The sequence below is a fragment of the Ruditapes philippinarum genome, unplaced genomic scaffold, assembly GCF_026571515.1.
Source record: "Ruditapes philippinarum isolate M1 unplaced genomic scaffold, ASM2657151v2 ctg476_1_1_1_1, whole genome shotgun sequence".
Classification (NCBI taxonomy): Eukaryota; Metazoa; Mollusca; class Bivalvia; order Venerida; family Veneridae; genus Ruditapes; species Ruditapes philippinarum.
In genome coordinates this window covers 242,345-261,348 of record NW_026858368.1, presented here as the reverse complement: position 1 = coordinate 261,348, position 19,004 = coordinate 242,345, and the positions used below count along the sequence as shown (strand labels likewise).

At 30.5% G+C, this 19,004-nt stretch overlaps 1 protein-coding gene across 1 annotated transcript in view; it reads right to left on the bottom strand.

Annotated features, from left to right (window-relative positions):
- LOC132752971 (dynein heavy chain domain-containing protein 1-like) overlaps positions 1 to 19,004 on the bottom strand; it is a 106,728-nt gene that overhangs the window by 47,033 nt on the left and 40,691 nt on the right. The window contains exons 42-56 of the mRNA XM_060743385.1: positions 18,665 to 18,800; positions 15,390 to 15,583; positions 14,596 to 14,733; positions 13,853 to 13,970; positions 13,173 to 13,465; positions 12,800 to 13,000; positions 11,745 to 11,783; positions 7,487 to 7,678; positions 6,572 to 6,851; positions 5,615 to 5,783; positions 5,232 to 5,467; positions 3,873 to 3,908; positions 1,436 to 1,595; positions 825 to 1,110; positions 131 to 344 (exon numbers count right to left, since the gene is read on the bottom strand). Coding sequence (XP_060599368.1) covers positions 131 to 344; positions 825 to 1,110; positions 1,436 to 1,595; positions 3,873 to 3,908; positions 5,232 to 5,467; positions 5,615 to 5,783; positions 6,572 to 6,851; positions 7,487 to 7,678; positions 11,745 to 11,783; positions 12,800 to 13,000; positions 13,173 to 13,465; positions 13,853 to 13,970; positions 14,596 to 14,733; positions 15,390 to 15,583; positions 18,665 to 18,800 — 2,692 coding nt within the window. The remainder of the gene's footprint in view (positions 1 to 130; positions 345 to 824; positions 1,111 to 1,435; positions 1,596 to 3,872; positions 3,909 to 5,231; positions 5,468 to 5,614; positions 5,784 to 6,571; positions 6,852 to 7,486; positions 7,679 to 11,744; positions 11,784 to 12,799; positions 13,001 to 13,172; positions 13,466 to 13,852; positions 13,971 to 14,595; positions 14,734 to 15,389; positions 15,584 to 18,664; positions 18,801 to 19,004) is intronic.

The following is a 19,004-nucleotide window of genomic DNA, read 5'->3' as shown; positions in this document are numbered from 1 at the left end:
CTTCGTCATTTTAAAGCTGTCTATTTACAGTATAAAATTCACTAATGATGTTACTTTGACGTTGTGCATTTTACCCATTTATGAAATAACTGGGCTTTTTGTTTTGAGGTAATGATGTTTAAATACTAACCTGGTTGTTTTGAGGCTGTGTTGAGGTCATCTATAAAGAAGAGATGTTTTTGAACACCTAATGTATTGGAAGCTGCTGGACCTGATGTAATCACATTCAAAGCTTTACTCTTCAGCTCTATAATATGTGCCATCAATGATTCTTGAAATATAGCTGATGTCATCCCAGGTGACATAGTTATAGTTGTAGATGTCTGTTTAGGCAATATCATGTTCTATAATAGATATAAAATCATGCAATGAAATATTGAAACATCAAATATTGTACAAAATTTGTTTTCAACAGCAATCTATTTAAAAAAAAAAAGATGTCTCTGCAAACTCATTAGTTAGTTAATTTAGATATAAATGTTGACTGTGAAACAAGTTTTAGCAGTTGTAAAAATAATAATTTGACAGCCTACCCTGTTATTTAACACCATGTTTGTATTGTAAAGAAAAACCTTGAACTTTAGACCAGAATTCTTGTTCTCATTTTGATTAAATGTATCACAAATTTACTTGGTTTTAAAACAAAAATCTGACCACCAGCAACAAGTTAACAAAACATTATCTTATATATAACATATGTGACAGTAAGACTTTTATCAATGATAAATAAAACAAACTTTATAGTGCTTAGTCACTTTGTTGAAATCTTGTTTTGTTCTTTTTATATTTGCATTAGCAAGTAGTCAAACAATAATACAATATACCTGTACAAGTGTAGATTTGCCAACACCTGGTTGTCCAGTAATTAAGACAGGCTGGTGAGAGTTGACAAGAAGCTCTATAAGGAAAGTGTACTTCTCAACTTCTGGTGTCACGATATAACCACCAATGTTCTTTGATCTTTCCTGTGCTTTCTGTGTCCAGCGTACAAAAGCTCCAGTACTCTCCTCCATGGTGTAGTCAAATACTGTACCAGGTAGTGGAATACGTACTGGGTTTGATGCCCGGTATAAGACATCATGGGCAAACTTACTAAACTTCTCTCTGTGTCTTAAAGTGAGAGAAAGATGATGTTAGTGTATATGAATAACACTTTATTAAGGTACCTATTCTCTGTTAAAAATAAATTTGACTGAACAGTATTTGTTGCAGGTAATGCACAGACCAGTGTGAGCTCAATGATACAATACTACAATACATGTATATCTATATAATGAGTGGAGGCTTATTTGAAATACAAATTGTACATTTCCCTGACCTTCCTGATTAAATTACTGTGAATCTAAAGTCTATGCAATGCAATACTATAAGACCATGCTTCAAGACTCAAACCCTGTTCCAATGTTAATGTTATAAAACATAAGTATAAAGTTACCTATCATGTAAGTTTCCACCAAAAGCCCAGATATAAGCTAGTGCAAACATTCCTTTCATCTTCTCTATATAGTTAGATATATTATTCTCTATCTGTGAACTACTTGTCATTCTAGAATTAGAACCACCCATACTGCTTGGTGTAGCAACCTTTGCTGCTTCTGTAATAACAAAATAATATACAACATTTAAATCTGATACACTGTATGTTTTAAACTAACATTTACAATAAATAAAGAGGCTCTACTACCTGTTCTTAACAGCAAATATACATTACAACAATTCTTCTATATAATTTAATTCATATCTAACTTAACCTGGCTCCCATATCACATAATTGGTTTTGATAGATCATTAACTTGGAGCTGGTATCTTTTATATCTTTCCTGGACAAACTTTGTGACATCGGTTCTGTCAAGGTTATAGGGCAACATACAAGCTTTACTGAACAACAGACTCAAGTCGCTACTTCATGTGTTATCTTATTGTGTAATGTATTATAACAATTGCACATTTCAAGGGAAAAACAAACGCTTGACAGTTTTGTAAGAAATTTTCAAAATAACAGTCCTGACTGGCTTGTCTATAGAGGCTGCTGTAAATGCTGCACAATTTATTGAGGAAATTAATGTTATTTATATGCACTAACAATGTATCATCTTTATAACTTTTCAAAGCAATTTTTATGGGGAATAAGTCATAGTTTGATACAACTACCTTAATTCAACAGTAAAAATACACAGTAGATATGAGATTTATAAATTAATAAGCTGTTCATATAAATAGAAATTACGAATATCTAAAGCAAGAAAAAGAAATAATACAGCCATAAACAAAACAAAACAGAAAACCTCAAATCAGTGCTCAAGCCACTTCATTTTGATTTGTGCAATAAAAAATAAAACAATTGAAAAGAAATCTGATAAATATCAGATCAAGGACAATGAACAATACTGTATCAACAAAAAATAACTTATAACTAAGGGATAACACGGTGTTAAAGGCACATTTAGCCTATGAAAAAAAAAAGTATTTCTGAAGACAAGAAAATTGGTTTCATAATTTTGTGCCTATGGATTTGGAACAATTTAGATGCATATCACCTAGGAGTAAATAACTTCAAATGTGAAAAAAAATCTGATATAAAGGTAGCAAAATGTTAACAAAGTGGTACATTTTGACTTCCATACAAAATACTCCATACTGAAAAAATCACTGTAACTGTTCAAAATTTCCAAAAGGAAGCAATTAATGGTTCAAATATGAACAAGAAGTAACAAATTGGAAACTGTGAGTGGACATCAAAAATAAAAAGCTTTTAAGAATGAAAATAAAAAGCTTTTGATAAGTAAATAGGTCTTTTGAACAATAAAAACATATAAAATATGTATTTATGAAATCACTTTTTGCTTTTAAAATCAAATAGACAGAAGGCAAATGTATAATTGTTTTCTCTAAAGGAAATCTTAAACAAATATAGATTTGCTTTTTATTATTGCTATTTTCAATACAAAAATTTGGGCATTTTATGTGATTTAACCCTCTGAACTTACAACTTTTGTCAACATTAACATTTTTAACTTTTTACCTTCCATCAGATATGTAAGCCATCTCCTCTCTAAAAATAATTAAATACCTAAAAATTTCATTTATCTTTAAAAGTTTGTTTTTTTTATCTTAAAAATGTCTTATGAAGAATTTGTACCTTTTCCCCTCGTTAGAAATAGCATAGAAATCAATGCTACCTGAGAGACTTGAATTTAAAGTAACAGCAAATTCACAGAACAAATGAATGAGGAAAATATTCAATTACAACCCCAGGTGAATCTTACTGTCTAAACACTATGTTTTTTTTCAACAAAGTAGTAAAGAAAAGAATTATGTTTACTAGGTAAACAGAATGAAAGGCACAATAGAAATAGAAAGCCAAATGGAAGCATAAAGTCACTGACTGTGTACGTGTGTGCAGAATAAAACCAGTTGCTCAGATTTACCATTTTTAATAAGCTCTGTCAGTTTAATATATGATTATTAATGATTGAGAATAATGGCATACTAAAATATTCTACTGTTAGTTTAATTAAAACATGTAATAAAAAAAACTTTCCAGAATTTTTACCAGAAGATAATCAATTAACTAAGTTTAGTAATTGGTACATTATACACCAAGAAGCAACTATTTCTGTAAAAGATGTCAATATAACTCTTAGAAACAGATTTTAAAACCCATAGATTAATTAGACAGGAAATAAAAACACCTTGTCTGTTCCAAAACTAAGGAAGAAAATTGTGGTTTCAAGGGAGACTACTTGTGATCAATAAAAAAAATTTGAAAATTTAGTAATAAAAAATCTTACTACATCTACATATATCACTAAATTAACCAGAAATATCTAAGTTCTACAAAGAGAAAAAGGTGTGTTTGTGCAATTATTTACCCAAATGTCTGGAAATTATGATCAATTTTGTTTCCTCTGAAAATAATATCCAATTTTTATCATAATATAGTGTTAGTACAAATACTAGCCAAACTCCTGTATAATTCTTAAAACCATTGCCCATGTAAATAAAAAACTTGAAACCTTTTACTTTGATTTACTAGAAGCACTATATTTAACTACTTTACTAGCATTCCATATAAAAACAAACTTCATGCAAAGATCATGCTCAGTGTATTATCTTAATTAAATTATGAAAACATGCTTAAATAATATCAACTTTCTATATAATATGCCACAACTTGGTCATTGGTGAAACTCTCTAAAAGTTAGACGGTGATAACAATAGACCTACATCACTAGTTTACATAGCTGACAATTTCATTTGGTCTTTGACCTGACTTTATAAACATTGACTTTGGCACTTTTGATAATTACACAACAGCATTTTCAAGACTTAAGTTTTCCACCAAATCTGGGATATTTGCCCCCACACCCCTTATCATTAAAGTTAAACATTTGCCTCACTCTCCCTACCCCCACCCCCCAGTGGCAATGTTTAGGTGGCCACTTGCCCCCAGTTTGGAAATTATGCAGTCTTAAGCTTATGTTTCAATAAAAATGCAAATAAAAACTGGGCAAATGTCCATTTATAGACCCTTTTTGGCATATCAGTTGCACAAAGTTATTTTAATAACAGACCCCAATTAAAGGGATACACAGGCAAAATAATGACAAAATACAAAAATGATCTTCTGTAGTTTAAATCATCCTAAAATGACTTTTACTAAAGTCCCAGCATGAATTTCTGTATAGTTTCTGTATATTTTGGGTTTGAAGCTTAAATATATTTATATATGTTGAACGAAATTTGGTCGCCAACAGAATCACCGAATAGTTTAAAAACAAGTCATGTGATTTGAACAAACCCTGGAAGTTACTATAACAGGTATTTCAGATATTGTATGATTGAAACAAGTCTAAGTAATTGATTTGACATGTTCTTTAACGTTTCCAGATTACACAGTGACAACTATTGTGAAATCTTAGTGCTCTAACCTGACCCATGCGGGTCAAGTTAGAAAAACACCATTTTATTCTTTATATGGAGAAAATTTTAGTTCTTTTGACTGTTTAGTGTATTCATTTTGATGACATTTACAGAATAATGAATGAAAAATTAAAAACTAAGACATTAAAATTTTGCCTGTGTCTCCCTTTAAACAAACTTGACAAGAATCTTTATCTAAAACAAACAAAATTAAATACTAGGTTATTTTAATCCCTCTGAAATAAAACCACATCGCTAGCATACTTTATGATTTCAAAACAAGTAAACTAGTATCTTTTATAATTTACCATCAGGTTCCCGTGAAGTTATCTTTTTCTCAAAATCATCTCTAGAAAAACCGCGATCAAGTAAAGCGGAGTACATCATGATAAATGACTGGACTTCCTGTACACCGGGAATTACACGGTTCGCCATGGCAACAGTGTGACCTACATCTGTTAACAAAGCTGTTGTACATTCAGAGTTGAGGAACTTGATTGTCGGACCAAACACATCATGGGCTAGATCTATAATCACCTTCATGCTGAAACAATACCATCAATATGTAAGACAAATACCAGATATTTCTACTGAATTATGTTTGTTTCTGTTAAAATAAAAATTAAATTACTTGTCACACTCAAAATTTGTTTTAATTTATAATTATTTTGTTAAATAATTGAATAATTACCAAGTTGAAGTAAAGATCCATTTAGATTTGGCTGTTTTTGCCCAGCATTCAAATAAGGAGCTCCAATGAACCACAGCGTCACCGAAGTGTATAATGTTACAATGCGAAATTGTTGATGGTGATACATTACTTAGATCTGTTGTCTCAAATAGTAACTGAGTGCTGTCCACTGAAAATAAAACAGTTCAAGATAATTAAATATGTGTACAGTTTTAATACAATTATTTACTAGCATATTAACTTGAAATTCTTTCTAATTTCTCTTGAGAATCTTATAAATCCCAAGAGAGAGATAGAGAGAGTTTAAATGAAGTTTCTAAATGTTTTTCAACAATATAAACTTAAATGCAGTGTTTTTATCAATTTTGTTTGTACGTGTCTGAACAAGTTATAATAAGGTGTGTGCATGAGAAAATGGCAGGAAAATTAAAACATTAATAGAATACAAGTTTATTATACAAAGTAAATGAGATAAGTCTTAATAGAGAACCATCACTCATAAATCTCTGCCCTAGACAACTTATGTAACTGTAAACATATAATTAACACTTAGAGTGTATGACATAATAAAATTAACATTTATGTATACATAAATAATAATTCTAACACAACCTGCATTTTCCCTATTGAACATAGAAGGACCGAAAGTGTGTTATTATGCTGTAAAATCACTGTTGATATTCTATATTTAGACATGTGACATAACCACTAAAAATGCGACACGCTGAAAATAAGTACGGACTCAAATCAGGCCCAATTTACCTTAATATCAGGTATGGCAGCATTTATTTGTTGATGTTGTGTTAGAATCGATATAATATATCCAAATCGGTGATTTTATACGCCCTCGTGATATAATTCCTCACATCCAAACTCCAAACAGTGAATTTATTGTGTGATTGTGTTTGTGTTTGGGATATGTTATTTTTTTTAAACAACAAATGATTATATTTTTACCATTTAGTGAAACTCTACCACCATTAGCCATGGACAATTGTCTCTCTGAATCTAGCACAGTGTTTAAACCTTCAGTCCAGTTAGGATGTAATACCCCATCTAGCACCACCCACTTCAACAGCACTGATGGTAGATCTGTCTTGTGTTTCTGTTTAGTTTGTTCTTGTTTCTTGTAATTTTTAAGATAAGTTTTCACAGCATCTGACATAAAGTTGGCATCACGTAGCACCTTCTGTAACAAACCACCTTGCCACATTCCGTCTCTGAAATGGCCTAGAAACTGAAATTTGAAAAAAAAAAACACAACATCATCTTATTGTAGTTGATAATTTAAAATATATAACAACTGTTTCTTCATTGGTCATATATTAAGTAACAAAACATCAAATTATAAGATATATGAGAAATTGCTTAACTGTTACATGTTCAACAAAACTTGCAAAGTGAAGATTGTGTATTTATTGTTAAATTAGATTGTTTAGGAAGAAATAGAACTAATGATATCTTTCCAATATAATATTATATGCTTATGCATGTATTTTCATCTCATGAAGGTAGTTGATAAATAGAAGAAACCAATCAAAATTTTCTAAATACACAATAAACTCAAATATTTGAAAAAAAAAATACCAAACACCATCAATGTCTTGAGACATTTTAAACTTTTTCAATAAAATCATTTTTTAATTTTCTGGTAAATAACTGTAGAATATACAAGGTTAAGTGTGGCCTACTGGTTAAAATTCCACAGAGGGCATATTCCTTACTTAGGTCATAAAAATATTTGTTTGTATGACAGGTTAATTCCAGGAAATAGTGACTTAAGAGTATTTAAAAATTCTTGAAACTTTCTTCACAAATAAGCATAAATAAATAAGTTTAAACAAAAAAAAACACATTGCCACGAGTACATACCTCCTGGCTAGAGAGAGCTGTTGGATTTAGACGCACCATGTCTATTTTTGGATACATAGCATACTCTGGAGACTTCTTAACTTCCAGTTCGTGAATCGCCTCCTGAACTTTTGTCAACATTGAAGCCATGTGACGAAACTTCTTACCTCCCTTTGTTGGTTCTGTCTTTGGTGGCCCAAGACGAGACAAAAACTGCAAAATACAATTACATAAGGTCAGCTTTATGTAAACAATTCATGGCCATTTGATTTTGCAACATCTGAACTTTAAAAAAAGAAATCTATATAACTTTGAAAAAACAAAGCTATAATTAAAGTACATGTACATAAACAAATAATCTAACAAAGGGATATGTTCTTTATTTTACAAGAGAATTTTTGTTGTTGCTTAAATAGTTACATATAGTGTTCAATTAATTTTTTTTAATTAATGTTTAGAAGAAAAAAACATAATTAAATTATGAATACAACAATGGTTTAAATACATGATCTCTATGGCTAGGTTCCATTCTATAAAAATATACATTATGTGTATGTAGAGCTGTCATTGCTATATATAATATCAATGCATATTCAATATTTTCCTGGATTGAGCATTTGTAAGACATGGGAATTAAATAAAGTATTAGCTCCGTCAAAAAGCAATCCTCCTATGAAGTTTGAATATTGTGGGCCAAATGGAACTTAAGGTTATGCTCTGGAAACTGTGATCTTAACCGTTGACATTGTGACCCCAAAATCAATACGGGTGTTCTACCCAATACGGTCAATCATCCTATGAAGTTTGAATATTGTGGGCCAAACAGAATTTTAGTTATGCTCCGGAAAGTGTTTTCAGTTTTAAGATGATAGTGACCTTGACCTTTGACATTGTGACCCAAAAATCATAAGGGCTCTTCTACCTAATATGGACAATCATCCTATGAAGTTTGAACACTGTGGGCAAATGGAACTTAAGTTATGCTCAGGAAACTGTTTTCAGTTTTAAGGTAATAGTGACCTTGACCTTGTGACCCCAAAATCAATAGTGGTGTTCTACCCAATATGGACAATCATCCTATTAAGTTTAAACACTGTGGGCTAAATGGAACTTAAGTTATGCTCCGGAAACTGTTTTCAGTTTTAAGGTAATAGTGACCTTGACCTTTGACCTTGTGACTCCAAAATCAATAGGGGTGTTCTATCTAATATGGACAATCATCCTTTGAAGTTTGAATATTGTTGGCCAAATAGAACTTAAGTTATGCTATGGAAACCAAATTGTTAATGGACGGACAGACGGACGTGCCACTTAAATGGACTAAAGGGCCATTTCTTTTGTTATTTTCTTTTGTTTAATAGAGGGCCAATTGGCCCCTTATTCTATTGTTACGGAATGAACTCTATTGTTCTCTTTTGTTCTGTTTACAGTTAGATGGCCCCCTACTTCTCTTAAATAGCCCAGAGCGAGAGATGTACGCCAGGGGGTATAACATAATGTGCCCAAAATTCTTTCAAGTGAGAAAAAATCATTCAACAAGACATATCATAATTGTATGAACAAAAATGTATTTTACTGAAATCATTTAAACAGGTATGAGTGTGAATGATAGACAACTAACTAAAGGTAATTATTGTTATATCAGTGTATTGTTGATATTTTTCATCCTATATTGATAAACATTGTATATCTTTATATGATTTGCACTGAATCAATGACAGCTCTACATGTATAAATGAAAAAACACATACTGAAAATTAAGCTAAAACAATGAAAATATTACTACATAAACTGTTGCTCTGCATTACAAAAAAGCATTAAAAAACATCTTGGTTAACATAACAGCAAATAGCAAATACAATACAGAAATAAAATTATCACACATATATAGCAATATGTTTATAACATGCCAGGAATGGGATCCTAATAGGACCTTCATATAATCAGCAACTACAAAAACTCTTTATAAAGCAAACACAAGCAAGCAATTATTATTATAGACTATAGCTCGGTTATTTTCTATCTTCATCTAGAATATGTAATTGATTCCAGGTTGATTATTTTTTTAGGCCAGTATCACATAGGGTGTGGGACCAAGGATGTGATCCTTTCAAGTAAAATCCTTTAGATTCAAATATAATACGGTATCTAACATGGGTCAGGAAAACAATGGCTTTAAAGAAGTAAAGAAAATGTATATATTCATTCAAAAGGTTGTATATACAATTTGAAACAATGAAAGTATCATCATCATTTATAAAACAAGAATAATAAGCCATTTTTTTAGATTTACTTTTTTTGTGATAGACTTATCTGGTTTTGAATTTGGAACTGTAATTTTACGAATTTCAGGGGTTTTTTCCAGGATTTACGGAACATGACCCATGCCCATAGAATTGGGAATTCAGCGTTGATTTGTTGAAAATTGGGAAAAAAAGCATGACTTTAATTTGGCAGTGATTAAATGAATGCAAAGAATCACTGTCTAGGATGGCATCTTCAAACATTTAAGCACCGTAACATTGAAGAAACAAAGATTTTAGAACTTGTTATTCAATATTAATTTTTTATATTTTGTGACTTTCAATTGGGAATTTTTTCCTGTGGATTGGGAAAATAATATACTATTTTCAATTGGGAATATGACCGAATATCAAAATATGAAATAAGCAAAAAAAAAATCCCTGAATTTTAACAACAAAATGATATTTTAGTTATATTAACTGATCTGCAGATGGGGTCAATAAATATTTCACTACAAAATTTCTATACCTTTAAATATTTGTATAAGCATAAACAAAAAAGAAAGATTATAACTCTACACAAGCAAAGTTAACTTAAAACAAGATTTCATTTGTAAATAAAATGCTTTGCCACAAAATTGGTACAAAATTAAATAGTAGGAACAGAAGTAGATCATTTTGGTTTCTATACAATTGAACTCCATAATGTGGTAGTGTCTAGTGACTTTGGGGGTCATTATTACAGCATGTCAAATGAAAAACGATGTGCAGACGTGTCTGAGGTTCAGATACAAAGGACATAGTACATGTATAATAATATTTTCAAAAATAAAGTATTCTTACTTGATAAAAATTTAGACATTTACATTACTGTATTAAACTTTGAATTACAGTTACAGTTATTATCCTTAAATCTTTTCAATTAGGCATTACATATTTTTTATAACATAAAAAACATTTACGATTTAAAGGGTATAAATCTTTATCTTATGAAAAGTTTTTATAAAATTTATTAACAGTAAAATTATATTGGTTTCATAATTATATGGTTGATTCCTGAAAAAGTTGTAATAATTAGAATGTCTCTTGTTATTTAACACACATAAATATTGTATGTTAACAGAATAAAATGTTCCCGAAGAAAATATTATTTGCTATTTTAATTAGAGTTTTATCCAATTAGCAATGATTTTGTGCATGCGTCATTCCCTTTGAAGGCAATTTTCTAAAATGTTTATTACATACAAGCATTTTGGAAGTATTCCTGTTTGAAATTCAGACAATAATTTTCAAAGCAGATATATAGCTTTATACACTTTAAAACTGTCATTAGAGGCAATGTATTAAAACTAATCTATACTGCCTTGATTGGTATACATTGTGTGAATCCTAATGTCCTTATAATGTGCTCAAATCATTTCATAAATATCTCTGGAAAGCAAACATCTCTTTTCCTAGAGGTCAAGACCTTAAGACTAACTCCAAGCTATTGGAACTTTTTTTCTTTTTTAAAAATGCGTAACATGTATAAATATTTCCAATATGAGTTGTTTAAAAAACCTTTTCATTATTTAACTCCTGAGCTAGACTATTTTATAGCAAGGGGAATGATTTGAAGAAAATCCATGCTGCAGATTGAAGCGACAAAAACAGTTCTTTTCATATATAAATAAAGTTGGAGCCAATATTTAGCCAAGGACTATTTATTTATAAAACTTTTGTAAAGGTCCACTAGTTAATGCTAAATGACAAATTACTAAGCTTTTCAAAAATCTGAAAAATAAACAAAAATTCTAATAATAACAAAAAAAAGAAAAAAAGAAATTTGTTTTAATATAATTTTTTTCAACTTTAACAAGAAACATTTTCATGAAACAAAAATGACATATACCAATCCTAAAGGTGACTGCGACTGAAAACATTAATAGTTTCATTATGAAATTTTACAAGCTATGCTACAGCTATGCAACACTGGAATAAATATCCACTAGGTGGCACCACCTATCCATTACGCTAGGGGGCGCCACATTACTTACTTCCTCTTCTGCTTCTATAAATTCATCCATATCCATTTCCTGTATGTCATAATAGCAGTATTTTGAGCATCTTAAATCCTTAATCAATCTCAAAAAATAGTTATCATCTAAATGCAAGTTTAAAGGATTGAAAAAGACTTTGTTTCAGGTACTCTAATATTGACAATCTTAGAAAAACTGTATCTTTTCACTCCTAAATGGACATATCAATTGTTGCACAAGAGTTTTTATTTCAATAAGCTAGAATTAAGCAGGCAAATGAATGCTAAACCTCATGTGTGTGCATCAAATTGTATGAATGTGTACCAAACTTCATGAATGTGCACCAAACTTCATGAATGTGCACCAAACTTCATGAATGTGCACCAAACTTCATAAATATGCACCAAACTTCATGAATGTGCACAAAACTTCATAAATATGCACCAAACTTCATGAATGTGCACCAAACTTCATAAATATGTACCAAACTTCATGAATGTGTACCAAACTTCATAAATATGTACCAAACTTCATAAATATGCACCAAACTTCATAAATATGCACCAAACTGCATGAATGTGTAGGTAGGCCTGCATTGATTTTATTGAGAGCTTGACAATCAATGAAATGTTATTTTGTTCATCAAGTTAACAGAGAGAAATACTTAGATTAAAATAAAGTTGGTAGGCTAAAGAATGGAATTCACTTCTAGTAATTAAATAAGGAAATTTAACCAAAAGAATTAATGGTGTTCATTGAGGTGATTAATATAAATTATTGAAATAAAGGAACCAAAATGTTGTCAGTGTTCAGAAAATAAATATTCATCAATATTCAATCTATAAACTTTTGAAGACCTAAAACTCCCTGGTGTAAAAAATTACAAATAATATCTAAGTTTTTATGATACCATACTAAAACTCTGTATTTAATTAAAATCATCCAGAAATGATTTGAGATTTTCTTGTCGGAGACAAGTTAGACTCGAGTATTGATGAACATGACAGCACTTATTTGAGATTTAAATCACCATGGAAACCCATCAGTACAACAAGTATTTATATATAACTGACCTGGAGCTTGTTTTTAGCGTGAAAGACAAAGTCTCGGTCTGTTGTTAATTCATCTTTAGAATGATCCGGTGCAAACAGCAAGTAATTGAGCCGGTTTAATGCCCGAGAAAGTACACTGAGGCAGGTAGATTTCCCAGAGCCGGCTGGGCCAGTACAAATGACAGATTCTCGCTGCTGGATAGTGGCATATAGTTGAAGAATCTGCAAATAAACAAGAAAGAAGTCAATAATCAAAGTCTGTTCCTTTCAAAGATATAGACTAAACTAAGGGACAAAGACAAAGACCATGTTTGTTATTTCACTATGGTGGTCATTCTCGGCAATTTCAAAATAAAATTCACAATACTGCTTACATTTCAAATATTTAACCTACCTTATCCATAATTTCCTGGGTTTCTTTCACATTATCTTCATTAAGCTGGTCTTGTACAGCATTCACCAGTTTAGTATCAGCAAACTGACCATACATTGTCTTGGGTTTTGTACTCAGTGGGAAAACATCACGCAAGATTTCCAGGAACATGCCAACATCATCCTCTGTCTCCAGGCCTGGTTGTAATACATCTATTATACTTTGAACTATACTCTGTTCCTCCAGGGCATGGGAGTCCATGGCAACCAGTGGTGGTGTGTCAATCTTGGTATCAGTTTGTTTGGCAGCATCCTCTACGAGAACAATGATCATGTAATTTTAATATATGTTCCAACAAGTACAGGTTCCAAGAAATAATATACTAAAGCTTTGATATATTTATCTCAATATACAAATTTAGTCTTGTACAATTATAGTATACTGGAAAAAATCACCGAGATATAATTCATATTGATATTTTAGTAATATAATTGTGAAATAAATATTCTTAATATAAATTACATGTATTTCAAAGGACTGTCTTAACTCAATAAACATAAAGAATGTGTTTTGCTCATGTTGGACTGCCTTCAAGATTTCAAGGTTTCCTATGGTAACTTAATTTAGAGTCTTACAAAGGCTCTATTTATCTAGATATCTGGTTTATATTACAAGTTTGACTGTAGTATGACACCACTTACCCATCTCTTTCTTTTCAAATTCCTGAGCTTCCATTAATTCCCTCAATAAATTCACACATAGATGAAGAATCATTTTTAAATCCTTCATACCAAAGTCATACTGACTCTTTCTGGGTAACTGAAAATTTCAACAAAATCTCATTTTAATTGGTTTTATTACATTATACATACAGGAAAATTCCTTTTTTGAGTAGATATGAAACATATTTTACTGAGACATGGAATAAAATCTTTGTTTGATTTTGTCACTGAGATATTATGCGTATTCAATCATAAGGGTGAATGACCAAAATTTTTTTGTATTTCATCACAACTGATGACAAGTAGTGAATGAATGCAGTCTGTAATATATAGCAAAAGGAAGTGAGAGTATTGCTCTGTCTTTGTTGCCATTCCTTGCATACATTTAGGGTACAGATTATTAATGTTTATGAAATTTAGGGGCTTTATTTCAGACTGTCACTAGCATATTTATATAGAGATCATCCAGCTTTATTTTTGAGGAAAAAACACAGATACCCGTTCTCCTAAAAGACTATTTCAGATAAAAGAGTTAATCTTGGTAATCCGAGTAATTTCAAATTAATCACTTTATCAATCAAAACAACAGAGACTAGGGACAAGAGATTCATGTAGGAATACCATCAATGCCATAGACCATTCCTGTAAAATTCTAATTATCAAACAAATGTCAATGTACAACCTAAAGCAGAAAGACTAACACATAACAAAATAATATTTACATTCATCCTGACAAGTTTAACGAACAGTGTTAACTTTTTGGCCCAGATTTCAAAGTCCTGGAACCCACAGCACAGTAGAGATACCTCAATAAATGGTCTCAAATCCGGAACTACCATAGAACATGGTCGCAGTAATACCTGAAACAAGATATCAATAAAATAAAATACTTTCATTATGGAAATCATGATTGATGTTAAATTCTATGAGTGGTAGTGATGATGATGACTTGCCAGTATTTTCAGTAGGGAACCAGTATCACATGACTATACTATTGGTGGTTTGACCACATCTTTTGATAATAAATTTCCTTAATTATCAATTCAAAGTTTCAAAATTCAATCAGTCCATTTTAAACTGTAAGCATGGTAGAGATCAAGAAAACAGTAAATGAAAGCATACTTTATAAACACGTTTTGGCTTAAAGATATCTTAAAAAGATTCTAAATCTTCGGCTTAAAGATATCTTAATAAAAATTCTAAATCTTTTGAGCTCAATATTTACTTTGTAAAATCAATCAATAATGATATATTTTTGCATGAGCAAACATGTTAATATATTCTTTTTGCAAGTAGAGATCTATCTTTAATAGTAAGCATCAGTTTTAAGCAATTACATCAATTTTCCTATTTAGCATAAAGAATTTGAAAATCTTAATTGAAATCTGTGAGTAACAATATATGCCGAAATTCTTACGGGCGTATAATGAAAATCTGTGCCAAAATTAATTTACACCTAAACAACACCTATATTGGTATCATAAACTATCAATCATATGTAGATATTAAATCATACCCTGAATGTTTCTGGAATATTTGAAGCAGCAGGATTGCCCATGTTCATGGTCAGGAAGCAGCCGTAGTTGGCATTAGCCTGGATAAGTTTACCGTTAAACATAACATTGCCCAGTACTTCTGACTTGTACACTGACTCCTTCAACAACTTGCTGTAATCTGGTGATGCTTTCTTACCCTTGAATCTAGCATGCTCTGTTTTATAAATATTTATAATATATATACACTTCATACAGCATTCAAATAGTAAATTATCTCCTAGGTAAATCTGGAGTACCTACATACATCTCCCAATATTTTAACTGGGTTTCCTTTGTTTTGAGCGGAATATTGAAATATTCTTCTGCATCAAAATTTTATGAACATAATAGAAACAGTAAAGGGTTTTGATTATCACAAACGACAATATTAAAATTCTTAGAATTTTTTGTCAGTCGATGTGACTATAATTACCATACTATTCATTTTTAATAATTTAGGCCCAAATCTCTGTCAATATTTACTGATACTGATGAAGACCTCATGGTAGGTCAAAACCGGTAAATAATATAAACATTCCTTGTGTTGACGTGTAATTTTCTTCTTACTTATCCTATCTTTAATAATATTAAAATACATTTGTAATTCACAATCTCAACTGCTAAATGGCTACAATGTGACTGAAGAAAATAAAACATGAATTCTAACACTATCTGAAATTTTTCTATATAAACAAAGAAGGCCCGAAGCGTGCATTATTCTGCAACAATGCACTCGCCGTTCTTATTATCTCCCTGTGTATTTTCACATTGAGGGCGCCATTTTGTTTGAAAAATCTGATAAATAAAAACAATTTTTTGTCGAATTTTGTTGTGAAAACTATCTAGAATGATAGAAAATGGTCTAACTAAGAAAATAAATCCGAACACCAATATCTATAATTCAGTCGTTAACGCTGTACAGACGTTTAAAGTGTTGTTTACGTGACGTCACAATGTAGCGCCAAACAGCACGTGCAAAACAATCAAAATCAAGTACGCTATTTTAACGTCGCAGACGAGTTAAGTTTTACATTTATTACACTTTTAATAATTAGTATTTCGCTTGGAAAATTATAGACCTTTATAAAATAAACAAACAAAGTTTTATCAACGTTTTCAAAATTCGTTATCCTTAAAATGTTTCTACACACGGTAGATTTAACGACAGTTTTTTCAACCCACTGGAACGGCCTTTAAAGAACATTTCTATTGGAAACTCTGAGGCGAAAACAAATTTAACCGCCAAACATAAAGTCCAAACTTTATAATAATAATTATATTTTTACTTGACGTGTTAGAATGGAAATAGATATTAATTCTTCGTGCATTATTGTATAATAATGCACGTTTTTCGTTCAAATGCTTTGTAATTAATCACTCAGGCCTATCGGCCTTCGTGATTATATTACTACGCATTTGAACTCAAACCGTGCATTATTCTACAACAATGCACTCAGAATTGATATCTATTTCCTAAATATAAATCAAAGTGCCCTTATTTATTATTTTCACCATTGATACCTAAAGAAATACCAACACCTTTACAAACACAAACACAAACAAAAGTAGACACCTAATACCTTTGTATGAAATATAATAAAACATTTTCACTATCATATGAATTTAAACAAATAAAAATAATATTTAAAAAAATTAAGATAAAAATATTTGTTCTCCCAAGACATTAAAAAAAAAGAGTAGTCAATGTGTAATATTGGTAAATTCTAGACTAAATTAAAGTTTAAAGTCAACCAATCAGATGTGAGCATTTGGAAAATGTTTCCAATCAAACAATCTATTACCTTAGATGTAAAGAACTTAAATCACCCCAGTGTACATTACATTAACATAATTTATTAAAGATATAATGAGAGAGAAAGCTTTGTGTTCCACAACCCTGTATAAAATTGCATGTGCATTTTCTTACTGGCTTTTGGTCTCATGTAAAACTTGAAAATTTGGTCAGATATTTTTGGTTCTGTAATGAAAAATTAGCTAAAATACAAACAACAGACCTTTTTCAATAACAGCATACCACAACTCTATTGCTGTATTGGCTCTCTACAAGAGAGGGCACAAGAGTACAACCATAACTTAAAATAGCTGAATAACTTTCTCACATTGTAATATTCAACATCCCTTGAGAAGTATGAAACGGAGCCGACATAGTTTTTAAATACCTTTCAGTATGAAAACTGTATCCTTTTAGTTAAATAATTTTAAAGCGAGGTAAAAAGGACATTTTCTTATTTTCAGCTGAATATTTTTAGAAGAGAAAGTAAGTTGAAGCCACACCTAGATTTTATTGTCAAAGAGCCCTTTGAACAAGTACCGGTACATGTGCTTTTCTTGTGTTATACAACTGCTATACCACAAAACAAACTTCAAAGATACATGGGGAATGTTGTGAATATATATAATGCACAGTGTCTCAGGTTGTAAAATGATTCTTCTATGACATTACAACTTTCATATCTGATTTTAAGAAACTGTGAATATTTACTTTATTTTTATTCATAATCGAGGACATAATTATAAAGACATAAAAAACATGTCAGCTGTAAAAACTAAAACATGTAACATTACTATACTTTACTATACCAGAATAATTTTTTTTACATAAACAATATCACAGCTGTTAAAAATGTTAAAAAGCAAAACATTAATTTATTTATAAGCTTTTACAAATTGCCAAGGTTTTATTATCTATGTTAAAGTTAACTGATCAACAACTTTTATACAGTCTAATGTCATTTCATCACCCTTATCAAACAAATGGCCATTGTCAACTATTTCAATTCTTATTTTCAGCAGATTCATGGTACACTGGTAACATTATGCGACTATTTATCCAGGGGAAGCAACTCTTACTAAAAGTGATTCCCTTCTTTGAATAATTCTTAAATTTAGTCACTAAAGTTCTATAAATTCCTGCTGTAAGTGATGCATATTAAAACAACCATTGATTGTTTGGTTGTTGTTGTTGCTTTTAAATTCAAACAACTCAATTAGTTCATCACATATCTTACCCTTTGCTGCAGCTGAAAATACAGCCAGAAATAACTATGTGCTTCAGTGAAAAATAAGTGAGCAAAACCTGAAACCGTCAAAATTAAACATTGCTTGACCTATCTTTAAATAGTCCTGAAATGTATATTTTCATTCTATTTGATAAAAAATATCTCAGTCTTGATTTACCCTTGCATATCTTAAGAAATAAAATAAAGGTATTATGATAAAAGTATTTGTTTTATACCATAGAATAATGGTGGAGGTTTATTTTTGTTGTACAGTTCAGATTCTTGTATTTCTATCTCTCTCTCTATAGAATGTCTCCTTTGTTCCTTCTCCGCTATCCATGTCTCCTCAAAGTATGTTACCAAACCTTTCTCCTGTAATATAAAGATGATATTGGATGTGTGTACGTTTAACACTAAATTTATTGAACAAGTTGATTAAAATCATACTATGCGAGCTGTTGGCGAGCATAATATTGAGCTCAATAAATTTATTATTAAATCTTCATGAATAAAATATATTCTTTTTAACAAATATTCAAAATAACAATGATATACAGTTAAAAAGAGCCATTTTTC